The sequence below is a fragment of the Tamandua tetradactyla genome, chromosome 11 (assembly GCF_023851605.1).
Source record: "Tamandua tetradactyla isolate mTamTet1 chromosome 11, mTamTet1.pri, whole genome shotgun sequence".
NCBI classification, from domain to species: domain Eukaryota; kingdom Metazoa; phylum Chordata; class Mammalia; order Pilosa; family Myrmecophagidae; genus Tamandua; species Tamandua tetradactyla.
In genome coordinates this window covers 78739204-78754702 of record NC_135337.1, presented here as the reverse complement: position 1 = coordinate 78754702, position 15499 = coordinate 78739204, and the positions used below count along the sequence as shown (strand labels likewise).

Below are 15499 nucleotides of genomic sequence, written 5' to 3'. Positions count from 1 at the left end.
AGGAGCTCCCATTTATTTATTTCCTTCTTCAGTGCTCTTGCTTTAGGTTTAAGGTCCATAAAACCGCCTCCAATTGTAAGTTTCATAAGATATCTCCCTACATTTTCCTCTAACTGTTTTATGGTCTTAGACCTAATGTTTAGATCTTTGATCCATTTTGAGTTAACTTTTGTATAGGGTGTGAGATATGGGTCTTCTTTCATTCTTTTGCATATGGATATCCAGTTCTCTAGGCACCATTTATTGAAGAGACTGTTCTGTCCCAGGTGAGTTGGCTTGACTGCCTTATCAAAGATCAAATGTCCATAGATGAGAGGGTCTATATCTGAGCACTCTATTCGATTCCATTGGTCGATATATCTATTTTTATGCCAATACCATGCTGTTTTGACCACTGTGGCTTCATAATATGCCTTAAAGTCAGGCAGCGTGAGACCTCCAGCTTCGTTTTTTTTCCTCAAGATGTTTTTAGCAATTCGGGGCACCCGGCCCTTCCAGATAAATTTGCTTATTGGTTTTTCTATTTCTGAAAAATAGGTTGTTGGGATTTTGATTGGTATTGCATTGAATCTGTAGATCAATTTAGGTAGGATTGATATCTTAGCTATATTTAGTCTTCCAATCCATGAATACGGTATGCCCTTCCATCTATTTAGGTCTTCTGTGATTTCTTTTAGCAGTTTTTTGTAGTTTTCTTTATATAGGTTTTTTGTCTCTTTAGTTAAATTTATTCCGAGGTATTTTATTCTTTTAGTTGCAATTGTAAATGGGATTCGTTTCTTGATTTCCCCCTCAGCTTGTTCATTACTAGTGTATAGAAATGCTACAGATTTTTGAATGTTGATCTTGTAACCTGCTACTTTGCTGTACTCATTTATTAGCTCTAGTAGTTTTGTTGTGGATTTTTCCGGGTTTTCGATGTATAGTATCATATCGTCTGCAAACAGTGATAGTTTTACTTCTTCCTTTCCAATTTTGATGCCTTGTATTTCTTTTTCTTGTCTAATTGCTCTGGCTAGAACCTCCAACACAATGTTGAATAATAGTGGTGATAGTGGACATCCTTGTCTTGTTCCTGATCTTAGGGGGAAAGTTTTCAATTTTTCCCCATTGAGGATGATATTAGCTGTGGGTTTTTCATATATTCCCTCTATCATTTTAAGGAAGTTCCCTTGTATTCCTATCTTTCAAAGTGTTTTCAACAGGAAAGGATGTTGAATCTTGTCAAATGCCTTCTCTGCATCAATTGAGATGATCATGTGATTTTTCTGCTTTGATTTGTTGATATAGTGTATTACATTAATTGATTTTCTTATGTTGAACCATCCTTGCATACCTGGGATGAATCCTACTTGGTCATGATGTATAATTCTTTTAATGTGTTGTTGGATACGATTTGCTAGAATTTTATTGAGGATTTTTGCATCTATATTCATTAGAGAAATTGGTCTGTAGTTTTCTTTTTTTGTAATATCTTTGCCTGGTTTTGGTATGAGGGTGATGTTGGCTTTGTAGAATGAATTAGGTAGTTTTCCCTCCACTTCGATTTTTTTTAAGAGTTTGAGGAGAGTTGGTACTAATTCTTTCTGGAATGTTTGATAGAATTCACATGTGAAGCCGTCTGGTCCTGGACTTTTCTTTTTAGGAAGCTTTTGAATGACTAATTCAATTTCTTTACTTGTGATTGGTTTGTTGAGGTCATCTATTTCTTCTTGAGTCAAAGTTGGTTGTTCATGTCTTTCCAGGAACCCGTCCATTTCATCTAAATTGTTGTATTTATTAGCGTAAAGTTGTTCATAGTCTCCTGTTATTACCTCCTTTATTTCTGTGAGGTCAGTGGTTATGTCTCCTCTTCCATTTCTGATCTTATTTATTTGCATCCTCTCTCTTCTTCTTTTTGTCAATCTTGCTAAGGGCCCATCAATCTTATTGATTTTCTCATAGAACCAACTTCTGGTCTTATTGATTTTCTCTATTATTTTCATGTTTTCAATTTCATTTATTTCTTTTTTTTTTTTTTGAAAGAAAGACAGAGAAGGAAGGAAGGATGGAAGGAAGGAAGGGAGGAAGAAAGGGAAACATCTTTAAACATTTTCTTATTTTTATTATATTTTGTTTGTTTGTTTGTTTTTTACATGGGCTGGGGCCGGGAATCGAACCGGGGTCCTCCGGCATGGCAGGCAAGCACTCTTGCCCGCTGAGCCACCGCGGCCCGCCCAATTTCATTTATTTCTGCTCTAATCTTTGTTATTTCTTTCCTTTTGCTTGCTTTGGGATTAGTTTGCTGTTCTTTCTCCAGTTCTTCCAAGTGGACAGTTAATTCCTGAATTTTTGCCTTTTCTTCTTTTCTGATATAGGCATTTAGGGCAATAAATTTCCCTCTTAGCACTGCCTTTGCTGCGTCCCATAAGTTTTGATATGTTGTGTTTTCGTTTTCATTCGCCTCGAGGTATTTACTAATTTCTCTTGCAATTTCTTCTTTGACCCACTCGTTGTTTAAGAGTGTGTTGTTGAGCCTCCACGTATTTGTGAATTTTCTGGCACTCATTCTATTATTGATTTCTAACTTCATTCCTTTATGATCCAAGAAAGTGTTGTGTATGATTTCAATCTTTTTTAATTTGTTAAGACTTGCTTTGTGACCCAGCATATGGTCTATCTTTGAGAATGATCCATGAGCACTTGAGAAAAAGATGTATCCTGCTGTTGTGGGATGTAATGTCCTATAAATGTCTGTTAAGTCTAGCTCATTTATAGTAATATTCAGATTCTTTATTTCTTTATTGGTCATCCGTCTAGATGTTCTGTCCATTGATGAGAGTGGTGAATTGAAATCTCCAACTATTATGGTATATGTGTCTGTTTCCCTTTTCAGTGTTTGCAGTGTATTCCTCACGTATTTTGGGGCATTCTGGTTCGGTGCGTAAATATTTATGATTGTTATGTCTTCTTGTTTAATTGTTCCTTTTATTAGTATATAGTGTCCTTCTTTGTCTCTTTTAACTGTTTTACATTTGAAGTCTAATTTATTGGATATTAGTATAGCCACTCCTGTTCTTTTCTGGTTGCTATTTGCATGAAATATTTTTTCCCAACCTTTCACTTTCAACCTGTGTTTATCTTTGGGTCTAAGATGTGTTTCCTGTAGACAGCATATGAAAGGATCCTGTTTTTTAATCCATTCTGCCAGTCTGTGTCTTTTGATTGGGGAATTCAGTCCATTAACATTTAGTGTTATTATTATTTGGATAATATTTTCCTCTACCATTTTGCCTTTTGTATTATATATATCATATCTGACTTTCCTTCTTTCTACACTCTTCTCCATACCTCTCTCTTCTGTCTTTTCATATCTGACTCTAGTGCTCCCTTTAGTATTTCTTGCAGAGCTGGTCTCTTGGTCACAAATTCTCTCAGTGACTTTTTGTCTGAGAATGTTTTAATTTCTCCCTCATTTTTGAAGGACAATTTTGCTGGATATAGGAGTCTTGGTTGGCAGTTTTTTTCTTTTAGTAATTTAAATGTATCATCCCACTGTCTTCTAGCTTCCATGGTTTCTGCTGAGAAATCTACACATAGTCTTATTGGGTTTCCCTTGTATGTGATGGATTGTTTTTCTCTTGCTGCTTTCAAGATCCTCTCTTTCTCTTTGAGCTCTGACATTCTAACTAGTAAGTGTCTTGGAGAATGCCTATTTGGGTCTAATCTCTTTGGGGTGCGCTGCACTTCTTGGATCTGTAATTTTAGGTCTTTCATAAGAGTTGGGAAATTTTCCGTGATAATTTCTTCCATTAGTTTTTCTCCTCCTTTTCCCTTCTCTTCTCCTTCTGGGACACCCACAACACGTATATTTGTGCGGTTCATATTGTCCTTGAGTTCCCTGATACCCTGTTCAAATTTTCCATTCTTTTCCCGATAGTTTCTGTTTCTTTTTGGAATTCAGATGTTCCATCCTCCAAATCACTAATTCTATCTTCTGTCTCTTTAAATCTATCATTGTAGGTATCCATTGTTTTTTCCATCTTTTCTACTTTATCCTTCACTTCCATAAGCTCTGTGATTTGTTTTTTCAGTTTTTCTATTTCTTCTTTTTGTTCAGCCCATGTCTTCTTCATGTCCTCCCTCAATTTATCGATTTCGTTTTTGAAGAGGTTTTGCATTTCTGTTCGTATATTCAGCATTAGTTGTCTCAGCTCCTGTATCTCATTTGAACTTTTGGTTTGTTCCTTTGACTGGGCCATATTTTCAATTTTCTGAGCGTGATCCGTTATCTTCTGCTGGCGTCTGGGCATGTAGCCAGATTTCCCTGGGTGTTGGACCTAACAGGTTGAAAGATTTTTCTGTGAAATCTCTGGGTTCTGTTTTTCTTATCCTGCCCAGTAGGTGGCGCTCGTGGCACACGTTTGTCTGCGGGTTCCACCAGTAAAAGATGCTGTGGGTCCTTTAACTTTGGAAAACTCTCGCCGTGGGGGAGGTTCGTCAGCTGAAGCGGCTTGGAAGAGTGCCAGCTGGCCCAGGGGTCCGAACGCGGGGAGGGTCGCCGGCCGCCGCAGCCCAGAGGAGTGCCCGTCCGAATTTCCTAGTAGGCCCGGGGCACCAAGCGTGGCGGGAGGGCGCCAGCCACCGCGGCCTGGGAGAGTGCACCGTTCCCAGCCGGACAGGGGAGTCACGTGTTTGGAAGGGATCCCCCCGGTCACCGTTCTCCGTGGCCTGAGGATTTCTGATCCAATTCTCTCAGTTGGTCCGGGGGGCCGCGCATGGTGGGGGCGCCAGCCGCCACGGCTTGAGGGGACTGCCTGCCCAATTCTGCCAGCTGGCCCGAGAAGGAGGAAGGGAGGGACTCTGGCCACTTGCCGCCCCGCCCGGGGAAGCCCGCGCCCCTCGGCGATCTCACCGGAGCGGGTTCTCTCAGCCAGTCAGCTGTTCCAGGATGGGGTATACTGTCTTTTTGATCTCTGTCGTGGCTCCGGGAGCTGTTCTGTATCGTTTCTACTCCCCTAGTAGCTGTTCTGGAGGAGGAACTAAGATCCGTGCGTCTTACTAAGCCGCCATCTTCTGTATTCTAGATTTTATCTCCATGAGTTTACGTATTAGAAGTGGCTCATGTTGGTGAGATCATACGATGTTTGTTCTTTTGTGTCTGACTTGTTTTGCCCAACGTAATGTCCTTGAGGTTCATCTATGTTGCCGTGTGCTTCGGGATTTCATTCCTTTTTACCTCTGAATAATATTCCATCATATATATGGACCACATTTTGTTGATCCATTCATCGGTTGATGGACATTTGGGCTGTTTCCATCTATTGGTGATTGCAAATAATGCCGCCATGAATGTAGGTGTGCAAATGTCTGTCTGTGTCCTTGCTTTCAGATCTTCTGCGTATATACCTAGCAGTAGGATTGTCGGGCTGTATGCTTCATCCCACACTTAGCTTCCTGAGGAAACACCAAACCCTCTTCCACATCCAACATTCCCACCAGCAGTGAATGAGTTTTCCTTTTGCTCCATCCTCTCCACTTGCAGTTTCCTGTTTGTTTGATGGAGGCCATTCAGTGGGTGTGAGATGATATTTCATTGTGGTTTAGATTTGCATTTCCCTAGTAGCTACTGATATTGAGCATCTCTTCTTGTGCTTTTTTAGCTATTTGTATCTCTTCTTTGGAAGCATGTCTGTTCAACTCTTTTGCTCATTGTATCATTTGTTCTAATTGAGTTGAACATGTCTGTTCAACTCTTTTGCTCATTGTATCATTTGTTCTAATTGAGATGTCAGGTTTCTTTATATATTCTGAATATCAAACCTTTATCAGATAGGTGGTTTCCAAATATTTTCTCCTGTTGAGTTGGTTGCCTTTTCACCCTTTTGATAAAGTTCTTTTATGTACAGAAGCACGGTAATTTTGAGGAGCTTCCATTTATCTGTTTTTCTTTCTTTGTTTGTGCCCAAGGGCATTTTATTTTTTACTTCCAAGATTGTTTTTAACATATTAATATCTTGTGGTCTGGGTCATGGCCTCTTCGTCTAGGTCGTGACCTTGTTGTCTGGGTCACACCCTTTCTCTCTGGGTCACGACCTTGCTTTCCATGTCATGACCTTGTCGTCTGGGTCACGACCTCACAATCTAGGTCATGACCTTGGTGGCATTGTGACCTCCTTGTCCAGGTCACGACTTCACTGGCCGGGTCACGACCTCACTATTCAGATTGTGATCTCCTTGAGGGCACCACTTCATTGTCCAGGCCATGACCTCACTGTTTAGGTCACGAGTTCACCGTTGAGGTCACGACCTCACTGCCCAGCTCACGGCCTTGTCATGAACGTCATGCTCTCCCTGTTCACATCCCAGACTGCACAGATCTGTCATGGCCCTGTGTGGGGGTCACATCTGTGCTGTCCTCAGGTCCCCCCTCCAGCCTTGGCGTCTGTGTCCAGGCCCTGGCAGTGGATGCCTGAGACGTGCTGCCCTGTTCACAGGTGTTGTCCCTGTGCAGTATCGTGGAATTCCCAGCCCTGTCACGAGTTGTCACGTACTTATGTGAGTGTGTGTGTGTGTGTGTGGAGTGTGCGTGTGCACGTCTATGAGTGTGTGCACATGTGTATGCCCACATGCGTGTACACGTGTGAGAGGCCATACATGTGCATGTGTATGCTTGCATGTGCACACGTTTGTGTGCATGCAACCCTTCACAATGTGAGATCTGAGCCCTGGGCTGGGTCCTGTATCCCAGTTCCCATATATATTGGTTTGCCAGGGACACTGGGACCAGTGCAGCACGATGGGTTGACTTAGGCCATGGGCATTGATCGGTTCTGCATTCTGGAGGCCGGAGGTCCCAGATCACGGTGTCAGCGAGGCCACGTCCTCCCTGGAGCCCACAGCGTTCTCATGCAGGCCTGCCACGATCCTCAGGCTTCCTTGGCTTCCATTGGTGCCTACACCACTGGGACATCTGCCTCCCTCCTCTCCTCCCCCAGCTTTTCCTCCCGCTGGGCCTGTGGGTCTGCCTAGGTTTCCTCTGCTTACGGTGGTCGTGTTGGATGAAGTCCCCCCTGGTGGGGTTTGGCCTCATCTGCGTACGGTCTGTGACGGTCCTGTCGGCACATGTGCCCCCCCCCATGGGATTGGGGTCGGGACGTGCACAGACCCAGAGGCTCCATGCGGCTCCCGGATCCTCGCCGGCTGCCATGAGCTGCTGCCGCAGTCCCCAAGCCCGTCCTGGTGCCCCAGGGGCCCTCAACAGCAGCTTCACACAGAGCAGGGACTGGGTCACGTGCAGAGGAAGGGCTGGGACCTCATGTCTGGCCAGGGGCGGGGAGCGCGTGTGTCATCGGGATGCCTGTCCCATCACCGCCCCCCTTTCCAACAGGCGAATGACGTGCCGTTCCGGAACCTGACGCGGGAAGAGGCTGTGCAGTTCTTGCTGGGGCTGCCACCGGGCAAGGAGGTGGAGCTGGTGACGCAGCGGAAGCAGGACAGTGAGTGTGTATGTGTGTACATGTGCGACTGTGTGTGTGTGCATGCACATATGTGTATACACACAATGCCCATTTGTATTAGTGTGAAAATGTGTGTGCATGTGTGCAAAGACATGAGTGTGTATGTGTGCATGTATGTGTGTGCATGTGAGTGATATGTGTGTACATACATTGTGTGCATATTTACGTGAATGCACATGCGTGTGTGGAGTGTGCATGTGTGCAAGTACATGTTCTAGTTTGCTAGCTGCCGGAACACAACACACCAGAGACGGACTGGCTTTTAATAAAAGGGGATTTATTTTGTTAGTTCTTCAGAGGAAAGAGCTTTTCAACTGAGGTTCTTTCTTACATGGGAAGGCTCAGGGTGATCTCTGCTGGCCTCTTCTCCAGGCCTCTCGGTTCCAACAACCTTCCTGGGGGTGATTCCTTTCTGTATCTCCAAAGGTCTGGGCTGAGCTGTGAGTGCTGAGATGAGGTATGCTGAGCTGCCTGGGCTGTACTACTTTGCGCTCTCTCATTTAAGCACCAGCTAATTAAGTCAAATATCATTCATTACAGCAGGCACGCCTCCTAGCTGACTGCAGATGTAATCAGCAACAGATGAGGTTCATGTGCCATTGGCTCATGTCCACAGCAACAGAACTAGGTGCCTTCACCTGGCCAAGTTGACACCTGCATCTAACTACCATAGTACATGAGTGTGCATATGTGTGCATGCCCAATGCAGGTACTCGTGAGAGTTCACACATGTGCGTGTATATGTGTGCACACATGTGTGCATGTAAAGATGTGTATACATACATACAATGTGTGCCCATTTGCATGAGTGTGCATGTGTGTGTGCAAGTGCATGAGTGCACTGTGTACATGTAAGTGTGCATCTGTATATGTGTGCATGTGTGTGTATGTGAGTGATATGCGTGTACATAATTGTGTGCATATTTATGTGAGTGCACGTGTGTGGGGTGTGCATGTGTGGAAGTACATGAGCCCGTGCATGTGTGCATGCCCACATGCGTGTACGTGTGAGTTCACATGTGTGCATATGCGTGCACATTTGTGTTCATGTGCATGTGTGTGCACGGGTGTATATGTATGTGCATTTGTGCATGTGTGCATGTGCATGTGTCAGCATATGCTGCACACACCTATGAGCATGTGTGTGAGAGCACATACATGCATGTGTGCATGTGAATATGTGTATGTGTGTGCATGTGTGTGTGCATACGTGTACGGCAATGTGAGAGCACTGGCTGGGTGGCCCCACAGTGAACGTGGGGGCCTCTGCACCCCAGCTCCTTCTCCCCAGGCTTCCCATACAGGCTCCCCAGGCCCTGAGGTGGGAGGTCCACTAGACCAGACCCATTCCCTGGGCCAGGGCTGGGCCCGGCCACAGCTCGGGTGCTCTCGTATCCTCCCTCTGCACCCACAGTCTTCCGGAAGATGGTGCAGTCCCGGGTGGGCGACTCCTTCTACATCCGCACGCACTTTGAGCTGGAGCCCAGCCCCCCATCTGGCCTGGGCTTCACCCGCGGCGACGTCTTCCATGTGCTGGACACGCTGTACCTGGGCCCGGGGCCCAGCCATGCCCACCGAGGACAGTGGCTGGTGGCGCGCGTGGGCCGTGACTTCCAGGAACAGGAGCGGGGCGTTATCCCCAACCAGAGCAGGTGGGGACTGCCCGCTGTCCATCTGCCACCACCACCTGGCCTTCCTCCCCTCCCCACCCCCTGCCATAGCCTCAGTTTCCCCATTGGAAACAGGTGCCAGGGCAATCCTTTTAGCAGTTGGGGGACGGCAGGATGGTATACAGTCGGCGCTTGGATTAATTACTACGGCTGCCGTGACAAAGCACACATTCCACCAACGCACATTGATTCTGGAGGCCAGAAGTCCAAAAATTAGTTTCACTGGGCTGGAGGCAGGGGTGGCTCCTTCAGAAGCTCCAGGGAAATTCAAATCGCTTTCTTTGCCTTTTCCGGCTTCTGGAGATGGCTGCATTTCCTTGGCTCGTGGCCCCTCATCCATCTGCAAAGCCAGGAGCTTCTCCCAGGCTCTTTTGTCCAATGCTCAGCTTCTGCCATCAGCCCCTGCTTTGGCTCTGACCCCCCCGCCTCCCCCTTTTAAGAATGCAGAGAAAATCCAGAGGAATCTCCTATCACTCAGTCTCATTTGCAGAGTCCCGAATTCACGGGACATGGGCATCCTTGGGGGGCTGCTTCTGCAGACCCCCTGAGTCCTCCTTTCTCCCTAGAGCGGAGCAGCTGGCTACCCTGGAGGCCGCCCAGCGTGCTGTGGGGGCTATTCCCAGCACCTCCACAGGCTCCCGCGCCCGGGCGGAATTCTGGAGGCTGCGGGGTCTTCGTCGGGGGGCCAAGAAGAGCTCCCACCGGAGCTGTGAGGACCTGTCCACGCTGACGACTCAGGGTCACTACCCACCCTACGAACGCGTGACCCTGCGAGAAGGTGAGGCTGCCCTCGTTCCCAGATACCCCTCGCTGATTATTTTGGGGGGCAGGAGGAGACGGAAACGTGGTTAATTCCTTAGGATTGATTCCTGATTCCTATAGAAAAATAGTGCGAACTACAGCTAGAATATCTTTTCGAGATTGCAGGAGAGCATCTATCATGTAAAATTTATCTGTTTAACCATTTCTAAGTGCACAATTCAATGGCATTAATTACACTCACCATCTTGGGCCACCATCCGTGGCCAACCTCCTATCACCCCAAACAAACTCTGTACCTCTTAAGAAATAGCAACCTCTTCCACCTTCCCTCCAGTCCCTGATAACCACAAATCTACTCTCTGCTCCTATGGATTTGTTCATTCTAGATGATTTCCTATCAGCAGGAATCATACAGTATTTGTCATTTTGTGTCTGCTTCTTTCACTGAGCATCATGTTTTCAAGGTTCGCCCATGTCGCATGGGTCAAAAACTCTGTTCCCTTTTCTTGGTTGTATAGTATTCCATTGCCTGGCTAGACCCAGTTTGTTCTCCATTCACCCAGTGACGGACACTTGGGTTGCTTCCATCTTTTGGCAGTTGTGAGTAATGCCCTGACAAACATGAGCATGCAAGTATCTGTCCAAGAACCTATTTTTCAATTCTTCTGAGTCTATACCTAGTGATGGAATTTGCCGGATCACAGGATAATTTCTCAGTTTCACTTTTTGGGGACCCGCCAGGCTGTTTCCCACACACAGCGGCTACCCTGCTTTCCGTTCCCGCCAGCAACGCATGAGGGTTCCTGTTTCTCCAGGTCCTCTCCATGCTTTGTGGTTTCTCATGCATGGTCTTCAAAACAGGGAAGAAGAAATGCTTGAAATTAATTTTAATAATTTATTGAATACTTATAACCAATGCTATTATTTTAACAAGTAATCAGTTTAAAAACTGTTAATGAGGTGTTTCACTTGCTGCTTTTTTTTTTTTTTTTTTTTTTTTACCAAATGTTTGGGTTCTGGTGATGGTGATTTTGCATTTACAGCAAGCCTCAGTTTGGACTGGCCCCATTTCATGTGTTCTACAGCCCCATGTGGTCAGAGGACAGTGCACTGAGGGGGCTACACATTCAGTGGGGGTTGCTCTTTCTAGGTCATTAGCTCAAGATAAAGCAGATCCCTTTGAAAATCCATGCATAGGTGGGCACGGTGGCTCAGCAGGCAGAAATCTCACTTGCCATGCTGGAGACCCAGGTTCGATTCCCGGTGCCTGCCCATGCAAAAAAAAAAACCCAAAAAATCCATGCATACTGAAAACATGGGTTCAAAGAAAATCTGTACATATAGCAACACAATTCGCAATAGCCAAGGTGGAAACAATCCAAATGGTCATCTAAAGAAGGAGAAATAAAATGTGTATCTATACATTATGGAATATTATACAGCCACGAAAAACAATGAAGTCATGATACCTGCAACAATGTGGATGAACCTCGAAGGCATAATGCCCAGGGAAAGGAGCACCCCAAGTTGTAAGAGTTCATTAATATGAAATGTCCAGAATAGGCAAATCCACACAGAAACTCGATTAGTGGTTGCCAGGGGCTGAGGGAGGGGAGATGAGAAGTAACTGCTAAGGGGTACAGGGTTTCTTTTGGGGCTGATGGGAAAGTTCTAGAACTAGATAATGGTGCCAGTCGTATAACTTTGTGCTTGTAATTAATCCCACTGAGTTCCATCCTTTAAAATGGCTCAAGTGGTAACTTTTATTTGATGTGCGTTTGACCACAATTAAAGAGCAAAAAGCAAACGTGCACGTAAAGCCCAGCACATAAATCCTTTTTCTATCTGAGAACCGGGAAGGGGTGTGTGTGTGTGTGTGTGTGTGTGTGTGTGTGTGTGTATATGTGTGTGTGTGTGTGTGTGTACGTGTACGTACTACCTCATTCAGCTCAGTCAAGGAATTAAGCCCTTGACAGGAGTCCCAGAGGAGAAGGGATTAAAAAGCAGGTGCAGAGGCTTTAGAAAACCATGGAAAGGATGGGAAAGCAAATCGCCCCGGACAGGAATGGGCCAAGCTCAGCAAAAACCTTTGAATGTTGACTTCCTGCTGCTGCCCCAAAGCTCAGCCAAAATAGACTTAAGAAATAAAAAGCTGCCAAGCTTAATTTCTACTCCTAGCCAATGAACAGTCGAGACATCAGAATATATCTAGCTTTTAAGAGAGGGAGAGTGCTTTGGAAGGAAGGAAGGAAAAAAGAAGCTTCAGGGTATGAAGAGGGGACCAGGCCCTCTGCTTTCCTCTCATCGAGACACTTTCCACATCTGGCCAGATGTTCAGCAAACTTCTCCTGTAAAGGGATAGATAGTAAAGGTTTTCAGCTTTGCAGGCCATGTGGCTTGCACATCTCTGTTGTAACCACTCAACTCCCTACAAAAACTACTGTAGACAATGTGTAAATAAGTGGCTGTGTGCCAATAAAACTTTATTTACAAAAACAGACAGTGGGCCGGATTTGGCCTGTACAGCTTGTCCTTGACTGACTCCTGAGTTAGGAGGTTCCAAGGCTATAAAAGAGAACCACAATAGCAGCCTGAGCAAAAGAGAAGTCTCTGCTTCAAGTAACAGGCCCTAGAGTGAGTTGCTTCTTGGTTTCAGGGTCCTAGCCACATTTCATCTTGTTTTTCTGTGTTTTGTGCATAGTCCAAGATGGTGCCTTCATCCAGTCAGGGGAAACAGAAAAGGAGGAGGGGACAGTTTACCCCTTCCTTTGAAGAACACAACCCAGCATTGCACAAAGTTATTCTGCACACATCCCATAGGCCAGAACTTGGTGGCATGGCAATACCTAGCTGCAAGGGAGTCTGGGAGATGTAGTCCCTAGTCATGTGGTGTTCTGGTTTGCTAGCTGCCGGAATGCAACATACCAGAGACGGATTGGCTTTTAATAAAAGGGGATTTATTTTGTTGGTTCTTCAGAGGAAAGGCAGCTAACTTTCCACTGAGGTTCTTTCTTATGTGGAAGGCACAAGATGGTCTCTGCTGGTCTTCTCTCCAGGCCCCTGGGTTCCAACAACTTTCCCCGGGGTGACTTCTTTCTGCATCTCCAAAGGCCTGGGTTGAGTTGCAAGTGCTGAGATGAGGAATGCCGAGCTGCTTAGGCTATACTACATTGCGTTCTCTCATTTAAGCACCAGCCAATTAAGTCAAACGTCACTCATTGCAGCAGACACGCCTCCTAGTTGACTGCAGATGTAATTAGCAACAGATGAGGTTCACGTACCGTTGGCTTACGTCCGCAGCAACAAGACTAGGTATGCTCACCTGGCCAAGTTGACAACTGAACCTAACTAACACATGTGGTAATCCTGCCTATGAGGGAGTCTGGGAGATGTAGTTCTTAGTCACATGATAATACCTAGCTGCAAGGGAGGCTGGGAAATGTAGCCGTATAGTCTCAAGGCAGTACGTAGCTAGCAGCTCTATGGCAATTGGAGTTCTGATTATCCGGCCGTTTCTTTGCCCTGTAGCCAGCTTCAAGCGCCCAGTGGTGATCCTGGGACCCATGGCCGACATCGCTATGCAGAAGCTGACCACTGACATGCCCGACGAGTTTGAAATTGCAGGTGAGAAATCAGATCAATCAGGTCCCAGAACAAGCTCCTTTGTTTAATCATTTCATAGCTCCTTCCCAATTCCTGGGGTTAAGGGAGTTTGACAAGGGGGTGGCCAATGCTGCTGTTTTAGAGGGAGAGAATTAGAACAAAGATGACAAACACGAGGCTGGTGGGCACCAGTCCCCACTCCATTGCCTGAGCCAGGCCTCACTCACCAATTGATCTTGCTACACTTCCTGCCTGGACACAGCCTCAGAATCCTTCTTAACACAGTTTACCAGGAAGCCATTTTCAATGGAACTAAGATGCCACCTGATCATGTATTCAGAAGATGATTATTGAGCAGGGGCTGCTGTAACAAAGTGCCATAAACTGGGTGGTTTAAAACAACAGAAATTTATCATCTCCCAGTTCTGGAGGCCAGAAGTCCAAAATCAGGCTGTCAGCAGGGCCACGCTGCCTGTGAAGTCTATAGGGAAGAACCCGTTCCATGCCACTCTTCTGGCATTTGGCAGAGGCTTGCTGACCACCCATGGTATTCTCCACCTCACTGGCCACATGACCGTCCCCTCTCTGTCTCCAATCCTTCCCTTATCCGGATACTTGTCAGATTTTGGATCGGGGCCCAGCCTAATCCAGTTTGGCCTCATCTTCAAATACTCCCTTTCCAAATCAGGTCCTGTGCACAGGCTTAGGATTTGAACGCATCTCTTTGGGGGACCCAGTTCAACCCAGAATATCAGGGGTCAGCAAACCATGGCCCATGGCCTGTGTCCGGCCTTCTACCTGTTTTTGTATGAACCGTGAGCTAAGAATGTTTTTCACATTTCTGAATAGATGAAAAGAAGTAAAAAAAAAACTATCATATTTTGTGACACGTGAAAATGAAATTCACATGTCAGCATCCAGAAATAAAGTGTATGGACACATGCCATGCCTGTGGCTCTGCGTGTTGTCTGGAGCTGTTCTGTGCTGAGCATCTACCATCTGGCTCTTCACAGAAAAGTTTTGCCAACCCATGAGCCAGAGAAAAATGGGAAAGTCCTAGAACAAAACCTGCTGAGAAGGAAAATAAAATAGCAGCGGGATGGTCAGGGAAGGCTTCTCTGAAGAATGACATTTCGGCTTGGCCTTCCAGTATGAGAAGGAGCCAGGGAAAGGGGGAATGGCAAGTGCTAAGGCCCAGAGGGTGGAACGAGCTCCTGTATTCCAAGGACAGAAAGTTGGGAGAAGATGAGTGTATTCATTTGTTAAGTGCTGCCAGAATGCAATGTACAAGAAATGAAACGACTTTTAAAGGGGGGAATTTATTACATTTTATACCTCGAAGGCTATAAAGATGTCTAAACTTAGGCATCCAGAGAAAGATACCTTGACTCAAAGAAGGCTGATGTCTGTCACATAGGAAGGCATGTGGCTGACGTCTGCTGGTCTTTGTTCCTGGCTCGGTGGCTTCCAGCTTCTGATGCCAGTGGTTTCCTCTCTAAGCATCTATGAGCCTTCACTTAGCTCCTCCAAGACACAACTCTGGGTTCTGGTTTGCTTAGCATCTCATGGGAAGGCACATGGCGACATCTGCTGGGCTCTGCATCTCCAAACATCTGTGTCTAGGCATCTGCTCTCTGTGGTGGCACTCCAAGCATCTCCAAACGCCTGTGTCTCTATCAGCTCTGAAGCAACTGTTCTCTAAGCACCTGCACCTGAGGCTTCTCCAAAATGTTTCCCCTGTTAAAGGACTCTAGTAAACTAATCAAGACCCACCTTGAATGGGTGAAGACACATCTCCATCTAATCAGAAGGCCACATCCACAATTGGGTCTGCCAAGTCTCAGTGGAAACAATCTATCAAAGGTCTCCATCTTAAACAATAGGTCCAGCCCCGCAAGATTGAATCAGGATTAAAACATGGCTTTTCTGGGGTACAGAATGATTTCAAATCGGCACAATGAGTGA

At 45.8% G+C, this 15499-nt stretch overlaps 1 protein-coding gene across 7 annotated transcripts in view; it reads left to right on the top strand.

The window, feature by feature from the left end:
- Positions 1 to 15499, top strand: part of TJP3 (tight junction protein 3) — a 43729-nt gene that overhangs the window by 23925 nt on the left and 4305 nt on the right. For all 7 annotated transcript variants that reach the window (XM_077121160.1, XM_077121157.1, XM_077121156.1 and 4 more), the window contains 4 exons: positions 7370 to 7478; positions 8914 to 9151; positions 9736 to 9947; positions 13460 to 13555. In XM_077121160.1, the coding sequence (XP_076977275.1) occupies positions 7370 to 7478; positions 8914 to 9151; positions 9736 to 9947; positions 13460 to 13555 (655 nt within the window). The remainder of the gene's footprint in view (positions 1 to 7369; positions 7479 to 8913; positions 9152 to 9735; positions 9948 to 13459; positions 13556 to 15499) is intronic.